Source organism: Girardinichthys multiradiatus, chromosome 7 (genome assembly GCF_021462225.1).
Source record: "Girardinichthys multiradiatus isolate DD_20200921_A chromosome 7, DD_fGirMul_XY1, whole genome shotgun sequence".
NCBI lineage: Eukaryota > Metazoa > Chordata > Actinopteri > Cyprinodontiformes > Goodeidae > Girardinichthys > Girardinichthys multiradiatus.
The window spans coordinates 27,513,944-27,534,287 of NC_061800.1; the positions used below are offsets into that span (position 1 = coordinate 27,513,944).

The window sequence follows — 20,344 nt, forward strand, 5'->3', positions numbered from 1 at the left end:
GGTGTTCCAGGCACGTCCCACCGGGAGGAGGCCCAGGGGACGGCCCAGGACACGCTGGAGGGACTATGTCTCTCGGCTCCCCCTGGAGGAGCTGGAGGAGGTGTCTGGAGAGAGGGACGTCTGGGCGTCTCTGCTGAGTCTGCTGCCCCCGCGACCCGGTCCTGGATAAGCGGAAGACGACGAACGAACGAACATATATATACATACATATACATATATATGCATATATATACATATATATATATACAGGGGTTGGACAATGAAACTGAAACACCTGGTTTTAGACCACAATAATTTATTAGTATGGTGTAGGGCCTCCTTTTGTGGCCAATACAGCGTCAATTCGTCTTGGGAATGACATATACAAGTCCTGCACAGTGGTCAGAGGGATTTTAAGCCATTCTTCTTGCAGGATAGTGACCAGGTCACTACGTGATACTGGTGGAGGAAAAGGTTTCCTGACTCGCTCCTCCAAAACACCCCAAAGTGGCTCAATAATATTTAGATCTGGTGACTGTGCAGGCCATGGGAGATGTTCAACTTCACTTTCATGTTCATCAAACCAATCTTTCACCAGTCTTGCTGTGTCTATTGGTGCATTGTCATCCTGATACACGGCACCGCCTTCAGGATACAATGTTTGAACCATTGGATGCACATGGTCCTCAAGAATGGTTCGGTAGTCCTTGGCAGTGACGCGCCCATCTAGCACAAGTATTGGGCCAAGGGAATGCCATGATATGGCAGCCCAAACCATCACTGATCCACCCCCATGCTTCACTCTGGGCATGCAACAGTCTGGGTGGTACGCTTCTTTAGGGCTTCTCCACACCGTAACTCTCCCGGATGTGAAGAAAACAGTAAAGCTGGACTCATCAGAGAACAATACATGTTTCACATTGTCCACAGCCCAAGATTTGTGCTCCTTGCACCATTGAAACCGACGTTTGGCATTGGCATGAGTGACCAAAGGTTTGGCTATAGCAGCTCGGCTGTGTATATTGACCCTGTGGAGCTCCTGACGGACAGTTCTGGTGGAAATAGGAGAGTTGAGATGCACATTTAATTCTGCCGTGATTTGGGCAGCCGTGGTTTTATGTTTTTTGGATACAATCCGTGTTAGCACCTGAACATCCTTTCAGACAGCTTCCTCTTGCGTCCACAGTTAATCCTGTTGGATGTGGTTCGTTCTTCTTGGTGGTATGCTGACATTACCCTGGATACCGTGGCTCTTGATACATCACAAAGACTTGCTGTCTTGGTCACAGATGAGCCAGCAAGACGTGCACCAACAATCTGTCCTCTTTTGAACTCTGGTATGTCACCCATAATGTTGTGTGTATTTCAATATTTTGAGCAAAACTGTGCTCTTACCCTGCTAATTGAACCTTAACACTCTGCTCTTACTGGTGCAATGTGCAATCAATGAAGACTGGCTACCTGGCTGGTCCCATTTAGCCATGAAACCTCCCACACTAAAACGACAGGTGTTTCAGTTTCATTGTCCAACCCCTGTATATATATATATACACACAGTTTTTGGCAGTTTACTCTTATGAAATATGATCATATAACCGCATTTCCTCAAATTATAGAACCTGCACCCCTTTGAGCCTGAGATACATTTAAAAACAAAATTTTACTTGGCAAGAATACTTATTGACAGATATAAAGAACAAGTCTTTAACTTGACTAAATGTGCAGAAATACAGTGGATCATGACATTTTTGAACACCCATTAAATGACCACAGATTTTCAGTGGATCAGATTGGATTCAGGTCTGGGATTTGGCTAAACCATTCCCAAATCTTGACCTTCAGGTGAAACCATTTTTTTGTAAATTTAGATACACACTTTGGTGCCTCGTTGTGGTGAAATATATAATTTGTCATAATTTTTAGGATCCTTAGCTGAAGGTTTTGTGCCAACACTGGCTGGTATTTGGAGTCTTTTATATTTCCCCTCTCTATACCTAAAGCCCCAATAAAAACAGTCCAAAGAATGCAGCTGCTTGACTATGGGTATGGTGTCTTTTTGCAAAACATTCCTCCATTAAGTGTGGCCAAAAGGTTCAATATGGTTTCTTTAGGCCATAACACAATCTCCCACATGCTTTTGGAAAACTTTAAATGTTTTTTTCTTTGTAAACAAAAGCTTCTCTCTTTTATTTAATGTTATTTTGAATGTGGCAGCGCCTTCTGGATACGGTTATAAGCTGTGCAGGTGTCATGCTCCAAATCACAAAAACCTGACCACTTAACAGGGGTTTGTACAGTTTAAAAAATATATGTACTGCAAATTATTAACCAAACATAACTGGATACCTTTTCTTCAGGTTTAGTTTATTTCATAATTTTACATTCATTTAGTTCATTTATAATATATGTACAACATATTTCAAAGTCCTTTTATATAGATATTTATAATTCAAATGAAGCAACGTAATCTCCCTGAGTTGGGCATAGTGACAGGAACCCTTTCTATTTATGCACCCCTTAACAAATTTAATCAATTTGCAGTATTGATTAAATTATTTATGGCAGATTGAAGCACATGACTTCACGGAAACAACATTCAGGAAACATGGAATAGGAAAATGAAGGAAAAGGTTGTAGTATTGTTATGCTGGCTTCTTTGTGATATTTCAAAATAATGTGCAAGCAGTCATACATTTCCTATACAACAATTTAACTGGAAAAAAACAGCAAAGTACTTTCATAGCAATGAAACAAGAAAGAAGCTCTATATCCAGGTATGCCTACAAATAAAATATAGGCATGATGAACTGCAAGATTTAAATCAATTTCAACAACAGAGCACAAAGGTCACAGTAAAATGAATCTGTTGGTAGAGTTTGAGAAACGTGTGGAGAGCAAAAATGTATTTGTCCCATTCGAAGAGCAGGAGAGTCATGAGGTTTGTATATACGGTAATAACGGATAAACCGGTTTCTTCAAAACTCAGAAACTGATTCAAAACTGGAAAATGTCAGTGGAAAATAACCCCCAGTGTCTCAGGGATTGGTTTTGTCACACAAAAAGAAAATCACTGTAGGTTCGGTGGAGGTTCTTTGGGGACTGGGAAGACCACCCTCTTTCGGAGTGAGAAGGCTGGTTGAGGCATTTGCTTTTTTCGCTGAAGTTCATCTGTCTTCTTGCTAACATCGTTGTTCACTTCTGTGAGAATGGAGACAAGATCGACCCTCCTGGCAAAACATGGGATTCTAAGTTTAGCTTTAAAAAGTTAAAATTACTTATAATAAAGAACAACCTGAGCCAGAGCTATTAAAGTATATGGTTATCACTGCTAATGATAATTCAGTTGAACAAGTTAAATGAGCCATTACACACATAATGAGGTATTACAAGGGTTTAGATCTTTAAGATTTGATGATTCTGGCTTACAGAAAAGGAAAATCCTAAATTCAGCTTCTTGGAAAATTAAATATTATGTAAGACAAATTAAATACAAAAATATTATGGTTTGGCTTAAACAGTCATGTAGGCTGGTCAGAGTACTGTATCCAAGCATACTACTGGAAGGTTGAGTGGAAGGAAAAAATGAGCAAGAAAATGGTGTACAAGCAACAGGAAAAAAGGTTAACAGGGTGTGCACATACACATGTATCCAGAACCTGAGCTCAAACTGAATTCTTTGTTAAGCATGACTGACAAAAAAAAAAAAAAAAGAAAAGCTTTTTGCCTGAACTAAGGATTTCATTTCCATTGGAAATCCAGGACCCAGAGTCTGGTCCACTGTGTTTTATAAAGTCCACAATTAACACAGCTATCTACCAGGAAAGGCACCTTATGCCTCCTTCTGCTGACAAGATTTATAGAGATGTTGATTTCATTTTCCAGCAGGACTTGGTACCAGCCCACACTGTCAAAGGTACCAACACTTGCTTTAATGATCACGGTATCACTGTTTGAACTGCAAACTAGCCTGACCTAAACACTGTAGAGAATATATGGAGTATTGTCAAGAGGAAGTGGTGACACCAGACGAGCTGAACTGTGCTACGTTGCATTGATGCATCAATTCATTGCCATAGTAGACCCAGTCTAGTATCGAGTGTACATAATAAACAGACAATGGACATACCTTTTACACACTTTCGTTCTAATAAGCCATAATCATCTAAATAGACAGAAATAAGCACTTCAAATATCTCACTGTGTGTGTGATGAAACTAGAATTCTCCCTTTTTGAGTCAAATTACTGAAATACATGAACATTGTTTAAGATGCACCTGCAAATAAGTTCAGTTTCTCATTAGCATCAGATCTGTTTATAGTTGTTACTAACCTTGGCACAAACATCACAAGGTTTCTGCACAATGACTGGATATACCAGGTGCCATGTTTCCGGTCTCTGAAGGAGACATATTCAGGAACAGTGGCCATTCCCACCAGGAAGTCTGCTGCAGATGGGATGCTCTCTATAGTAATTTTCGCGTCACTAAAAACATTGCTGGTTTCATCTTCAGTGCCGTCTGTTTGGACTCGTGGCTGCTCTTTGTTGCCTTGGCAGGCCTGGATGAAAAACAACTTGGGTTTTTTAAGTAAAGAGGGGCACCTCTGTCCATCGAAGGGGTGCATCAGATCCTTGATCTTAACAGAGCTGCCGTCTACACCATACACCAACCCCTCTTCGCCATGAGTGAGAACACAGCACACCAGGCAGTCCATCAGCCTGTGGTCCTTTTTACCGAGCTCCACAAACAGAGACTGCAATTTTTTCCCATCACAGTCACGGTGTATCTGCACATCAAAGCCCAGCCATTTAAACACTTTCTCCAGAGAACCTGAAATGAATTCAAATGGATCAAAACAGAGTGATCACTCACAGAGGAGAGTTTGGAAAAACATACATCAATTTCACTAGAAATTAATGAAATATCAGCTTACATTCGTCAGTCTTGGTTCCCACTCTTTCTTTTAAAGGTTGTAGGGAATTAGAGAAGTCATTGTTACTCACTATCAAACAGATACCTCTCTTCTCTCCAGTCATTGGATATACATTCAGACCCTACAAGGATAAATCCATAAAGAAGAATAAAAACCATAGGCAAGGGGTTTTAAAGTGAAACCTTAAACATGTAACTTCTTACCCTTGAAACGTTAGACAGAATCATTTTACAAATCTACATTAATTTTATATCTATATTCTCCAAGCATAAATGTCATCCTTGAACAGGGGGAATTTTTCATTTTTTTGTCCTTTATGTCCAAGCTAAAATAAAAACTGCATTATTTTATCACCAGTTTACTGCAGTTCTTTATACAGTGGGCAAATTTTAAATATGGAACCTGAAACTCCTGCAGACAAGCAAGTAAGCAAGGAAGGAAGCGAGTGAGCAAGGAAGGAAGCAAGCGAGCAAGGAAGAAAGGAAAGGAAGGAAGCAAGAAAGGAAGGAAGGAAGAAGGGAAGCATGGAAGACAGGAAGCAATGAAGGAACCAAGCAAGGAAGCAAGCAGAAAAGACAAAAGAAAACAAAATCAAGGAAATCAGGAAGGAAGAAAGGACAGAAGGAAGGAGATAACGAATGAAGGGAGTTAAGGAACTACAGAAAGCAGGCAAATATTTTTCCATATTTAAAACAGACTTGAGGGGCATGGTGCTGGCTGTGTAGGGGTTAAGTGTGCGACCATGTGCAGAGGCTATAGTCCTCGATGTGGCTGTCCCGGGTTCGAGTCCCGGACCCGGCGACCTTTGCCGGATGTCTCCCCCTCTCTTTGCCCACTTTTCTGTCTACCTACTGTCGAAAAATGACAAATTAAAGCCCTCTAGTGACGTGAACAAAAAACAAACGGACTTGAACCAAATTTCTGATTTTTTTCCCCAGATTGTGTTTATTTTAGCAACTAAAGAAAGAATAAATGTACATACCTCAACATTTTCCCGGGACTCTGAGTCCCTGATTTCTGGAGGCGACACTGTATCCAAAGAAGCCATTTGCCCTTTTATGGAAAATGTGTGGAACAGATGTACATTTTAGTAAAGACAAAGTTAAAAAAAAAAACACAGACATCTAAACCTGAACATTAAGAAGCTATCGATGAGGAGTCTTGAGTTTTCAGTACCCGAAACATTTGGTCTACAGGTCACTGCCTCAGGTCTATTTCCAACTTGGTGAACATCTAAAAGAACAAAGATAAGAAAAATAATCAATTGCACAGCTTTAATAGAACAATACTGGAAAAACTAAATACATGAATAAATAAAAATACCATAAGAGGTGTTGAAAGGATTCACTGGAGACTGCATGATATAAATCATAATGAAAATTTAGATTAAAATAAAACCCATTGCATTTATATTGTTATTTATTTATATTTATTCAATATTTATTAAATGAATGGCTGTCTGATAATTTCTTACCAAAGGAGGTCGTGGATCTAAAGTAAGGAGAAAAGAGGTTCATTATCTCAACTAAAAAGGTAAACGGCTAAATTTAAAAGGTGCAATATGCAAATAAGAGAATTGCTGTCATGCATCTTCTGAAACAAAGTATCTCATTTTTTGTTTGTACAAACAAATGACTAAACTGTGAAAAAATAATAAAGCAATAGCAACATTTTAGAAGTGAAATACGTTGGTAAGGTTACCACTAAGATTCCATGAGCCAGTCCTGGTGAAAGGTTTTGGGATCTAAAAAAACAATAAAATTATTATTTCTTTGTAGTGAAGAGTTAAGTTTTAAAGCCACGGACTGCAGCACATTAACAGAGATGATGTCAAATCTTTCATAAAAGATACCTGGTTTAATACAAAAGGCAAAGATGACGACCTTGGACGTGACACTTCTGAAAAAAAAAAAAAACATGCCTAAAAAACAATGTGGAAACTGAAAAAGATGCATGGCAATAATATATGTATCCTTTACCTGTCCTGGGCACTCAGACAACACACAAGAAAAAAACACTTTAGTGAGCTTCGAGGTGGTTGCAGAGCAACAGAGTATCTGGCTAGGTGGTGCACTCTGGTAAAAGCCTATCTGATCCACCACTGCTGCCTTTCTCCAGTGTATGTTCATTCTTTGGATGACATGAAGCATTATTTACAGCTCCGAGTACACCAGCAGGTAAGACAAGGCTGTGCTTTTGTTTTTGACTAGCTCGATGGCACCACCTCGGACTCTAATCTCTGGAGAAGTGGCTCTGCTGCATGGAATGGATGTGTTAGAAGCTTAATGGCTCTCTAACATTATGCCACCTTTATAGGAGTGGGGTTTTTTTTTTCATTTCTGGGTCATAAAGCCTTACGAAAAAGGATTTTAAAAATACTTATTCCCTCCTAAACATATAGAGATTTCAAGTAGTTGTTTACTTTTTTGTTTTTGTGGTAAAAAAAAAAGAGGGAAAAAACTTGTAAGAGAGTCATTTTAATGAGAGGAATCTTGTTAGTTTCTGTTTGTGCTGTCCTAAAACTGTGCACTTGTAAAAACAGCCCACATTTTTTAAGTAACGCAATATTTCAAGTTTCTAACATTTGGAGTTGGGGTTTGAAATATACTGGTCACAGTTTAGGAATGAATGCGAAATTATTCAGCAGGCAGATGCCCTCATTTGGTCTGTATCTGTGATTATTAATGGCTTACCCTCCTTAAAGTGACGGATCTTTTCATTCAGCACAGGACACACTGAGTTAAATATGTCTTCAAGATAATCAAGATTATCTTCATTAATGAGGTCCATGCGCTCCATCTCCAGGAAGACCCCCAGCGTAGTCTGAAGTTAGGACAGTTTAGAGTAAAATTAGACATACGTCAAGAGAATGTTTCATACCATTTTTGGTTTCCTGAAATATTCATACAGAGGTAATTCCAACAAGCCTGCTTATTTACACTTTAGATCCTTTTATTATTTTGTGTCTGACCATTACAGTTTGTGGTTAAAAAATATAGAAAACTAGAGAAGATGAGGACAAAAGAAGCAGCTCCTGCTGCAGATTAACATCATCTGGGGGTCAGAAACAGTGAGGATGTAAAACAGCATGAACAAAGAAAGAATCACTCAACGTTTTGTTCAAGTTTTCTTCGTGGGATGTCTTTTAGCAGGAACTTGATCTGTTTAAGGTCAGAATCCGTGATGTTCTCTGAGAGGTGGTACAGCAGCTTCCTGAAATTAAAGAGATTATAGGAGATTATAGAAAAGGTTGAAAATGTTTCAATAATATACTTTCTTGATTAAAATATTTTCCCTTTCCTGCATCATAACCAGGTTGCAAGCTTCAGAAGCCAGACAGAAAAAGCACAAGCAGCAGACAAAAGAAATAAGAGCAAGTAAATTATTGAAAAAAAAAAAAAAACAAGCTGTTCATCAGCTGATCAAAAATTTAAGAATATAAACTGCATGATTTATCACTCATGACTCTGCATGATTCATGACTCGTGTCATTTTCTGTCCAGTATTCTAAATCATTCGAAAAATAACTCGAAACTTGCCCAAACTCAAAACTGAAAGATTTTCCAAACATTTCCAGACAAAAAGAATATAAAGTTGGGTTTTACTATCCGCGTGTTCTATAAATCTTACACAATGAGCCACTTAGAATGGTAATGGCCCCTTGTTTATTTATGTTTTTATTATTTTGCACAGTTAAATCAGCATTGCTCTAAAATCGATAAAACTTAGATCAACGAATCTGGACGGAATTATCATACCGTAAATACAGATTCTTGAAAGCACAGATTGTAAACTTGATACATTTAGTTGTTTGTAAAAGTAAAAAATGTATTAGTTGTTAGTACCTGATGATTCAGCCAGACCCAGTTTGAAAACTACAAATTGGTCCAGTCTGAAAATCTGATCTAAGAAGGTGTGGATATATGAAAAATGAATCTTTTTAAAAAGTTTTCCTTAGTAGTTTTTCCACCCAATATGGAGCGAGATCAACAAGTCTGACAGAAACATTCGGGGTCAGATTTGATCTTAATTCAAACACAAAGAAAGCCAGAGACTGCATATCTTCGGCAACCAACGTAGGGTCACTGATGCCTTAAAAGAGAAATCCTGGATCAGAATCGTGATCCAGATCACCACCAAAGTTTAATGGATACTTCTGTGGGCTAAGACACACCTCTGGTAAAAATGTAGCCTGGAAACACAAGGAGTTTTTAAAACCAACATTGTGTTTGAACAAACCACGAAAATGATAAAAGCTACTTCCCGACTTTTCAAAATGCAGAGTGCCGCTCAACAACTATAAGACAGCATCTACTAAGACACACATATGATAAAGGACTTCCTCTAGGAGAATAATATCTCTCCAGTGGACCACTCTACATGTTCACCCGATCTGAATTCCACTGAAAACATTTGGGGATGGATGCCGAAGGAAGGTTTACAAAACCCGGTTTATGAAGCCATCTTCAGCACACGGGGAAGCATGATGAGCATCGAAGGAAGGATGCAAGGAAGGAAGTAAATAAGGGAGGCTAACAAGGGTGTTGATAGGGAGGGAGGGAAGGAAAAAGGGAAGGAAGCAAGGAAGGAAGGAAGGAAAAAAAAACATGAAGAACATGGAATGAAGAAGGAACACAAGGAATGGACAATCAATGAAACACTAGGTAAAGAAGGAGCAGAAAGAAGGGAGGTAGGGCGCAACGATGCAGGAAGAGAAAGACACAAGGAGGTAGAGATATAAGGGCACAAGAAAGAAAAGAGAGAAGGAAAGACTCAAATAAGGAAGAAAGGACACAAGAAAGCAAGTACAAAAAGGAATGGTCAAAGGTCCCTCGGTCTATGTGCTCCACAAGAGCCGTCCTATTGGCAAAAGAGGTTTTATACAGTCTAAACAGCAGGGTCGCTAAAAAACGAGTACACATGATTCATTTTTCCCTGGTCAATAATAGGTATTTTATTTTTGTCCTACTACAATAAAATGTTAACTTGTGAGGCCTTTTACAAGCAGAGGCATCAATAATAGTGGAAGATGTGTGTCAGTTCTTAAGAGTACATGGAAACAGGAAGAACATTGTCCTACAAGCAGGAGAAAATCTACTTGGTTCAATAAAGTGAAAAAACCTTGTTTTACTATTATAAAAAACAAAGTGGACGGCCCACCTGTAGGGTGAGATGAGACCTCTAGATGTAAACTGTTGTACAGAGACTCCATGGTCACGCAGGATAGCATGACGCTGGATGGTGTGGAGAAGCTCCACCAGAAGCCTTGGGTCTTCAGCGGACAGGTGGTCTTCGTTTATGAGTAAGGAGAAGAGGCCATTAATAGACTCCACAGAGTTTGGGTTCCTGTGCACAAGGTCAGTACACAGAAAAGCTATTGCTTCTACCTCATCATCAGACAAGGATTTACCCACGCTGAGGAGCAACTTCTGGAAATCCATTTCCTGTCACTGAAAACACAAAAAGAGAGGTTTGTTTTGCGTCATTCAGAGGTGGACTTTCTGGTGGGTTTTGGATCATTGTCTTGCTCCACGACCAATAATACTTTTGCTTAAAGTACCTGTGACACGTTTTTCCCACAAATGCAGAAATTGAAAGAAATAATCTTAATATTGAAGGAATTGGCTTTGATATAAGGATTAAAGACATGATAAAAGACAATTGTGACACAAAATAAGCATATTTCAATGTTACATTTAGTCCAATGTCGCCCAGAAATAATGTCAAATGGAATGTCTCCGGTCATTCATTGTGTGAGCGTCAATGATAAAAGGTTCAGGTAGAAGCTAAGTTGCGTTAAAAACAGCGTTAATATAGTGGAACGGTGCATTGCTGGTGGTAGCAGCAATACGACTGCAGCCGTTAGTCTGCACTATTTTCCTGAAGCAAAGAGGATCAGAGCTGCCTGGATCAGAGCTGGAAAACTGACGAGAGACAGATGGGCTGGTACCGCCAAGCACAGCCAGTTGTCATCAGAGGACTTCTTGGCTTCAAAGAAGAAATATTTCATAAATAAATTGTATATAGGATCTGTTACTCATGGGAAAAAAAATCTGCTCCTAATGACTAATTGATTACATTCAAGCAGAAAGATGGTTCTCTCTACAATACATATTTACAAAAGAATAGAATTCAACAATCTGCATTTCTTTTTTTCACAAACAATACATGAGACACAGCTGCATGTTTCAATTCAATTCAATTATTTATATAGCGCCAATTCACAACACATGTTGTCTCAAGGCACTTCACAACAGAACTAACGTATTCATTGGTTTCTATCAAAATGTTTTGGTAAGATTTGTTACCAAAGTTTGGTAGTTATTGAGTTTGATAAATAGCTATTATTGAAGAATACATTTACAAACCACTATGTCTAATTAAAATTGAAATTAATTTAATGGCTACTATTTATCTCCTTTTAAAATGAGTTTTAATAGCGCAGCACTGATGGTTGAGTGGCTAACTGTACAGGTCCTTCTCAAAATATTAGCATATTGTGATAAAGTTCATTATTTTCCATAATGTCATGATGAAAATTTAACATTCATATATTTTAGATTCATTGCACACTAACTGAAATATTTCAGGTCTTTTATTGTCTTAATACGGATGATTTTGGCATACAGCTCATGAAAACCCAAAATTCCTATCTCACAAAATTAGCATATCATTAAAAGGGTCTCTAAAGGAGCTATGAACCTAATCATCTGAATCAACGAGTTAACTCTAAATACCTGCAAAAGATTCCTGAGGCCTTTAAAACTCCCAGCCTGGTTCATCACTCAAAACCCCAATCATGGGTAAGACTGCCAACCTGACTGCTGTCCAGAAGGCCACTATTGACACCCTCAAGCAAGAGGGTAAGACACAGAAAGAAATTTCTGAACGAATAGGCTGTTCCCAGAGTGCTGTATCAAGGCACCTCACTGGGAAGTCTGTGGGAAGGAAAAAATGTGGCAGAAAACGCTGCACAATGAGAAGAGGTGACCGGACCCTAAGGAAGATTGTGGAGAAGGGCCGATTCCAGACCTTGGGGGACCTGCGGAAGCAGTGGACTGAGTCTGGAGTAGAAACATCCAGAGCCACCGTGCACAGGCGTGTGCAGGAAATGGGCTACAGGTGCCGCATTCCCCAGGTCAAGCCACTTTTGAAGCAGAAACAGTGGCAGAAGCGCCTGACCTGGGCTACAGAAAAGCAGCACTGGACTGTTGCTCAGTGGTCCAAAGTACTTTTTTTGGATGAAAGCAAATTCTGCATGTCATTCGGAAATCAAGGTGCCAGAGTCTGGAGGAAGACTGGGGAGAAGGAAATGCCAAAATGCCAGAAGTCCAGTGTCAAGTACCCACAGTCAGTGATGGTCTGGGGTGCCGTGTCAGCTGCTGGTGTTGGTCCACTGTGTTTTATCAAGGGCAGGGTCAATGCAGCTAGCTATCAGGAGATTTTGGAGCACTTCATGCTTCCATCTGCTGAAAAGCTTTATGGAGATGAAGATTTCATTTTTCAGCATGACCTGGCACCTGCTCACAGTGCCAAAACCACTGGTAAATGGTTTACTGACCATGGTATCACTGTGCTCAATTGGCCTGCCAACTCTCCTGACCTGAACCCCATAGAGAATCTGTGGGATATTGTGAAGAGAACGTTGAGAGACTCAAGACCCAACACTCTGGATGAGCTAAAGGCCGCTATCGAAGCATCCTGGGCCTCCATAAGACCTCAGCAGTGCCACAGGTTGATTGCCTCCATGCCACGCCGCATTGAAGCAGTCATTTCTGCAAAAGGATTCCCGACCAAGTATTGAGTGCATAACTGTACATGATTATTTGAAGGTTGACGTTTTTTTGTATTAAAAACACTTTACTTTTATTGGTCGGATGAAATATGCTAATTTTGTGAGATAGGAATTTTGGGTTTTCATGAGCTGTATGCCAAAATCATCCGTATTAAGACAATAAAAGACCTGAAATATTTCAGTTAGTGTGCAATGAATCTAAAATATATGAATGTTAAATTTACATCATTGCATTATGGAAAATAATGAACTTTATCACAATATGCTAATATTTTGATAAGGACCTGTATTTGCTTTAGGTGTTATTGCTTTAAAGCCTTGAACGTTCATTTTTCCAGCTCTACATTAATTCAATTCAATTCAGTTTTATTTATATAGCGTCAATTCTCAACACATGTTGTCTCAAGGTACTTCACAACAGTCAGGTACATACATTCCAATTAATCCTAACCATTGAACAGTGCAGTCGGAGTTAGCTTTTTATTCAAATTGAATAAAACGTTTTTCTGTCTAAGGAAACCCAGCAGATTGCATCCAGTCAGTGACTTGCAGCATTCCCTCCTCCCAGATGAGCATGTAGAGGCAGTGGACAGCTTCTTTCAAAGTGAGCTTTTGCACTAAAAGAAATTAATCAGAATAATATTCGAAAATCTACAGCGATGAACACAAAAAAAGCTCTGAATATTAGAAAATTTTGGTAAAAACCGCTGTACAAATATCAGTTGAGTTTCAACTGTGCTTCAAACTCTGAACTTTAGCATCGGATGCACTGTAATCTGTGTAAGGTGTGGGATTGCACCGCAGCAGGAACAAATGCAGGGATATGTTAGGAAACAATTATTGCATTACAAACAGTATTTTGGGAAAACAGTATTGAGATAATGTATATCTAGAAAATACTGAGCCGTCCTCTCTGTAACATGGTGCTAATTGGATTAAAAATGATACAATAAAAACATATTTGGGGGAACAAATTCCTTTTCTTTATAGGCAAATCCACAGCGACGCCCTTGTGGGGTTGCTGGCAGAAACTGCTGGCAGCTAGTAGACATGCCATCACATGTTTAGGAGGACGAGAACACCACTTCCTTAAAGCAGCCTTTAGAAATATGACTGCTGCTCTGTGCTGCTCTGTGCTAATTTGACTGGCTGATGTATTTAGGAGGAAAACATTTTCAGTAAGAGTGTTAACATTTGTAAAAATTGCAGCTTAATAAAAAACTAAATAATGTGACTGCATAAACTGTTTGGAGCATTTAAACACGTTCAGTGATTTGCTTTAACTGTAAATGTCATCTGATCTAATATTTACTGAAGTAATATTAACATAAACAACAGTTCTTGCTTTTAGGCCCATACATGTTTGAGTGATTAACCCCATACAGCTTGACTGGAATGGAAAAAAACAAAAACAATAACAAACACCTAAAGAAAAAACTGTTTGGAGAGCTGATCAAACCATAAGGAACAAAAAGGTTATATAAAACTTCAGCACAGAACCTAACATGCATAGTTGTTTCCTGTTGTTAAGAGTAAAAGCGGCAGCCTTGTTAACCAAAAGCATACCTTTCCACATAAAACAGATGAGGCAGATCCTACCTTGTCAGAGAGACTCCAACTAATAACTGCTGACTTCAGAGCTTGTCTGACACATGAGTAAAAGAGCCGAGAGGAGGGACAAAAATCTGACTTTTTTATTGTGCATTAGTACGATTAGAGCCAAACCACACCCACACACTAATACACACTGTTCAACTGGTGTTTGCTGCCCTTTGCTCTTAAACACATCTAGATCAGTATGGTTTCACAACAAAATTTTCATTCATGTAACTCCATCCTGTTGTGGCAGCAGCCCCCGTGACAAAACAATTAGTTTTCCTGTCAGCCACTTAGACGTGATCTTCGATCATAAACCAAAATATTATTTCAATATTTTAGTGAAATAAAACCTTATTTTCATCTCTGTTACTAGCCTTAACATGTCAGGTTCTGTGTTCTGATGATTTTAACCTCAGACAAGGAGTAAATCAAGGCAAAAGAAGAGGAACATTTTAAGGGAGGTGTGAAAACATACGCTTCATCAGTGGAGTTTGGTTATTGTTGCCTTCCTGGAAAGGCAACTTCATAGTGAAAACACCCAGAAAAATTTTCCCAGTGTCTCACAAAAGTATTCACAACCTTGAACTTCTAATATATTTTATTGGGATTTTGTGCAGGAGACCAACAAACAACAGCACATATTTAGGAAGCGAAAGGAAAATAGATACTTTACATAGTTTTTGCTCTTTTGTTATTTGATTTACAAATAAAAATGTGGACTGCATGGTGCGCTTTTCTAGATAATACCAGTTGCCTTTGGAAATCACCTAACTATTCAATTGTGTCCATCTGTGAGCAATTTATCATTGATACAGCTGTGTAGGCCTCAGAGGTTAGGAAATACCATTTGCCACAAGCCATGCACAGGGCACAGCAACACACAGGACTCTATATGTGGTGGAAAACCAACACTGCATATCACCCTAAACACATCATCCCCGCTGTGAAGCATGGTGGTGGCAGTATTATGCTGTTGGGATTCTTTTCTCTAGCTGGGGAAGGAAAGCTGGTGAGAGTGGATGGAGCAAAAATACAGAACACTCCTAGAAAACAAAACACAGAAAACTTGAGACTGAGGAGCAGGACAATGACCTTATTTACAGGTACATCTCAAAAAATGATGTTGTGAAAAAGTTTTATATTTTGTCACTCATTACAGAAAGTATAACTCATATATTATATAGACTCATTACATAGAATGAAATATTTCAACCATTTATTTCTTGTAAGTTTGGTGATTATGGCTTACAGAGAATGAAAACCCAAAGTTTAGAGTCTTAGAAAAGTAGAATATTACATAAGATCAATAAACAAATTATATTTTAAACAGAAATGTCAGGCTTCTGAAAAGTATGTTCTTTTCTATGCACTCAATACTTGCTTGGGCCTCCTTTTGCATACATTACTGCATTGATGCGATGTGACACAGAGGCCATCAGCCTGTGGTTCTGCTGAGCTGTTCAGGAACCCCAGGTTGCTTTAATAGTGGCGTTGAGATCATCTGCATTGTTGGGTCCGGTGTCTCTAATCTTCCTCTTGACAATACACCATAGACTCTCTATGAGGGTCAGGTCAGGCCAGTTTTCTGGCTCATCAAGCCCAGTAACAGCAAGGTCACTGAACCAGCTTTTCGTACCTTTGGCAGTGTGGGGAGGTGCCAAGTCCTGCTGGAAAATGAAATCAGCATCTAATGTTGTGTCTGGTTCAGGAGTGGCTTGACATGAGGCATGGAACATTTGTAGTCCATGTGTAGTATTTGTCTGTGCTCAGTGGCTATTAATGCACTGATTCTAGCCTCAGTCCACTCCTGGTGAAGCTTCCCCAAATTCGTAAATGGGTTTTGCTTCACAAGACAAATTTGGACCACTGAGCAGCAATCCGGTTGTTTTCTCCATTGCCCAGATAAAATGCTTCTGACGTCGTCTCTGGTTCAGGAGTGGCTTGACACGAGGGATGGGCTCTATTGTAGCACATGTGTAAGTTTTGTCTGTGTGTAGTGGCTATTGATGCGCTGATTCCAGCCCTAAATTCTTCCCAAATTCCTGAATGGATTTTGCTCGACAATCTTCTCAAGGCTGCCGTACCTTTTTCTTCTACACTTTTTCCTTCCACTCAACTTCCTATGATCATGCTTGGCTACAGCACCCTGTGAACAAACAGCTTCTTTAGCAATGGCCTACTTGTGGCTTATCCTCCTTATGGAGAGTGTCAATGACCGTTTTTTGGACATCTGTCAAGTCAGCAGTATTCCCCTTGCTTGTGTAGGCCACAAATATGGCCATTACATAAATAACATTTATACATTGAAATTGCTGCTATTGGTATTAGGTAATATTTTAATTTTCCAAGAAACAGATTTTTTGGTTTTCATTATCTGCCCACCATAATCAACACTAAGAAATAAAGGCTTGAGATATTTCACTCTATATGTAATGAATCCATATAAGACATGAGCTTCACTTTCTGAAAGGAGTGTCAAAAAATGTGCACTAGCTTTGATGTGCATGAAACCTTGCAGCTGTAACTGCAGCAAATGGTGGTTCTACAAGGTACTGACTTTGGGGTTGTGTGACCAGAAATGTACAGCACAGTTTTCAGATTCTTATTTATAAAACCTTTAAAACAAAAAAAACCATAAACCACATTCCTTTTACTTCAGAATTGCACACTGCTTCAATAAACAATGCGGTTTGTGGTTATAATGTGACAAAACATGGAGAAGTTCGTGCAGGAAGCAATGTTGCAAGAAACTGTCAATTACATCTAAACTTAAGCAGCTTTAATAATTTAGAAACTTTTTTTTTTTAAGATATTTTTTCGGCACTAGTGGCCTTTAATGGTATTTTTTGACAGTAGGTAGACAGGAAAGAGGGGTAGAGAGAGGGGGAGACATTCGGCAAATGTCGCCGGGTCCGGGACTCGAACCCAGGACAGCCACTTCAAGGACTATAGCCTCTGCATATGGTCGCGCGCTTTCGCCCCTACACCATCAGCGCCACGCCCTAATTCAAAAACATTTTGAGGTTATTCCACCTCTCCGTTTCTGTGCTACTTTAATGCTCTCCCAGGCCCTAAATAACTTACTATTTTCTAACATATAATGAACCATCAATATTTATTCTGTTCTGAACATAGTATTGTCACTCTATTATGCATTTTAGAAAATATAATGAACTGCAAAAATACAAACTTGACTTTTCACAAGATGTAAGTAGATGTGTTTCAAGGTTCTGATGGTGAAAGCGACGGCTGCTCAAACCACATCTACGAGTCAACTTCTTGACAACGCTTAGTCTCTTCTTTTGCTCCTCTGTAGTTTCAACAAAGCAGAGTTAATGAATTCACAAATATCTTAACAAAATAATTAATATTTAACAGACGATGTATCAGTATTCTACTACAAAAAAAAACCTGACTTTCACTATAAAATGGTGGCTGGATAAGAATCTGAAAGCCAGTAGGAAGAAGCGAAACTGAAACACTATAGATTGAAAAAAATAAAGCAGAGGAAAACGGCAGGCGACAACAATTTAGGAAATGCTAAACTGATGAGCTACTTCACACAGAAAAAAAAGAAATACAGTTTGAGATGCTTGGAAAAGTCCTGTGGACGTGTCCGGATTGACTTTAACGGCATGAAACAAATGTAATTATTCCCTAAGAAAGACCTCCATTCAATCCCGGCCCAGGGCTTCCACCATAATCCCAGTACGTAACCAGTTGCAACAAGTCTAAACAGATTAGGACTGCAGCTATCGATTATTTTAACAGTCAACTATTCTATTGATGATTTCTTCAATTAGTCGGCTAATTGCGAATTGCGATTATGTTTTTGTTTTCCTCAGCCATTTTCAAGACACTCACCTCTTTTTATTGTTTAACTACTTCTTACGTTCTTGTGTAATCAAGGCTCATACCGTAAGGTAAACTTTTGACTGAAAGTTTAAACAGAGTTCACCATTTAAACACGTATCTGGCAACCATTTCATGTTGATACTACCTGAGTATCCAGAAATAATACCTTAAGTAATTTGGGAAAAAAATACACTTTATTCTGTCAATCAAATAAATTTTTTCTTTGATCTGTTTTTGTGTTTTGCAATTTCACACACCTGGTAAACACACCAGTATATAGGGTCATCTTCATGTGTTCTTAGTACACTCTATTAACTGTAGTACGTTTTGAAGCCTAGACAATAAAACTATACAGAATTAAACTGAGCTATAGACTATTGACCAATAGAGGTCACAAACGTATGTCCATTAATATTTTCTTCTTAAATAAATGCGGTGACTTTGAAATTAGGTTTAAGGCTGTTGATAAAAGAACAACCAATAACTAAATCATCATTTGCAAGTAACAACTAGAACAGCAGTAAGAGACTAGAGCTTCGAACAATACAGGTAGAACCCATTTTTCGGATGATCAGCGTACTACTGTACTGTACTACTGTAATTTGGTTAAAGTGCATATGTAATATGTATGAGCTACACAACCTCAAAACTTTGAGTATAAAAAATGTACATAACTCTCAACAGGCACTTCTGTCCTTTATTAAAAATAGGTCATTTTAAAACACATTTTTCTGACAAAAGAAAATAGCCTTTTGAGTCACACCCACTACACAGCAAGTTACTACCATATATTGTGAATATGTTGCAACTGTTATGTTGCAACATCGTGCAGGAAGTTACCATCTTAGGCTGTAAACAACAAACGGGCTATGCTGACAAAAATAACTTGAATATGTTGAATGGATGTGTGGCCACTTATTGGCAACAAAGAGAAAGGACGGAGAGGCTACATTTGTTACAAGGATTTCTAGAAGCAGGGACCAACAACACACTGAGACAACATGGAGTCCCCTATGACTTTAAAAGAACCACTGAACACAGATTAAACAGAAAAAAAAATGTACTTTCGTTTATTTCACTAAACATGTTATTGTTTTATGTGGTAAATTTTGAAAGTAGAAATATTCTCCTCAACAATTTAAGCCCTAGTGTTTGCCTCCTACTTGTTTATATGCTATGTGCAACTTCCCTAAAGCAGTTTGCTGACTCATACCATGACAAGTCAGAAACGTTCAAACCAGCTTTAGCAAAAGTTAGATTTACGAGTTTTGTTTGTCAACCATGAATACAGATATCTATTTATTCGCAAATAATTTGGAGATTAACTGTCGTAGGCTGATTTAAATGTATTGTTTTGTGATAACAAAAATTCAGGAAAGGTAGGTTAAAGAACATTTATATCAACGAGTAAATTAAGTTAGTTACTGCTGTACACTGAACTCAGCATAAGCCCTCTCCGTGGCAAATAAGTTAACACGTTAAACAAAACGTTGTCATACCTGTTTAAGACGAGTTTTCTCTTGGTCCGTCAGAAAAACGTTGGTTGTTGTTCACCTCGACATATTTTAGCGGCTCCGACCCGCTGTAAGAGACTAAAATATATACTAAAATAGCAAGTCTTCACGTAAACGTAAGAGGCAAAGTAGAACGGAAGTAGAAAGTAAAAGAGTGACCGAACTGTTTTTAAAACACAACTGCGCCCCCAGCTGTATTATTCTTGTATTGCAACGTAAAGGAGTTGTAAAAAAATCTGAAGGCAAATACCTGTGATGCCTTCAGAAATCTATTTATTCGTTCATTCATGCGGGTCTGCCCTTTTTTTTTTTTTTTTACCAATACTCATTTATGACATAAATAACAGTGCAATTTATAAAGAGCTAAAAACAAATGTATTGTATAATAAGAAAATTCTATTAAGGTATAAGTTGCAACACCCCCTCACATTTATTTCCACTTAAAATAGCTAAAATTACACTTGACATTATCAATTAACGACAACATCAATGACACAACATTAAAGACACTGCTACGCTGCATTTTAAGAAGGTTTCATAAGTTTAAATCTCGGACATTTAGTTTGTGTGCTCCCGACAGTTGAAGTGAGAGTGAACACTATGAGACCAAAGCAGCTGTCTGAGGCCCTTTAGAAAGACGATTGTGGCAGTTTTTGAGTCTCTTTGAAGG

General features: G+C 38.6%; 1 protein-coding gene across 2 annotated transcripts; it reads right to left on the reverse strand.

Moving 5' to 3' along the window:
* Nucleotides 1–2,322: 2,322 nt before the first annotated feature.
* casp10 (caspase 10, apoptosis-related cysteine peptidase) lies at nt 2,323–19,817 on the reverse strand. 2 transcript variants are annotated; one of them, XM_047371301.1, is made up of 14 exons: nt 19,660–19,817; nt 10,322–10,361; nt 10,072–10,201; nt 8,025–8,124; nt 7,605–7,734; nt 6,764–6,810; nt 6,613–6,655; nt 6,386–6,402; nt 6,235–6,265; nt 6,088–6,144; nt 5,894–5,964; nt 4,912–5,032; nt 4,310–4,808; nt 2,323–3,206 (listed from the first exon to the last, which is right to left on the reverse strand). In XM_047371301.1, the coding sequence occupies exons 2-14, from the start codon at nt 10,350–10,352 to the stop codon at nt 3,047–3,049; spliced, it is 1,437 nt and encodes a 478-aa protein (XP_047227257.1). In that variant the 5' UTR covers nt 10,353–10,361; nt 19,660–19,817; the 3' UTR covers nt 2,323–3,046. The 2 variants fall into 2 exon arrangements, with proteins under 2 accessions (XP_047227257.1, XP_047227256.1); XM_047371300.1 differs by having other exon boundaries at nt 10,072–10,361.
* Nucleotides 19,818–20,344: the final 527 nt, after the last annotated feature.

Bases quoted from the DNA above. Each gene is read 5' to 3' on its own strand.
- casp10 (XM_047371300.1), bottom strand. From the start codon at position 10,352: ATGGATTTCCAGAAGTTGCTCCTCAGCGTGGGTAAATCCTTGTCTGAT. The intron at 8,125-10,071 runs GTGGGCCGTCCA...CTTTAATTTCAG, and splicing joins GGTCTCATCTCACCCTACAG to GAAGCTGCTGTACCACCTCT. The intron at 3,207-4,309 runs GTTAGTAACAAC...ATGTTTTGCCAG, and splicing joins CTTGTGATGTTTGTGCCAAG to GAGGGTCGATCTTGTCTCCA.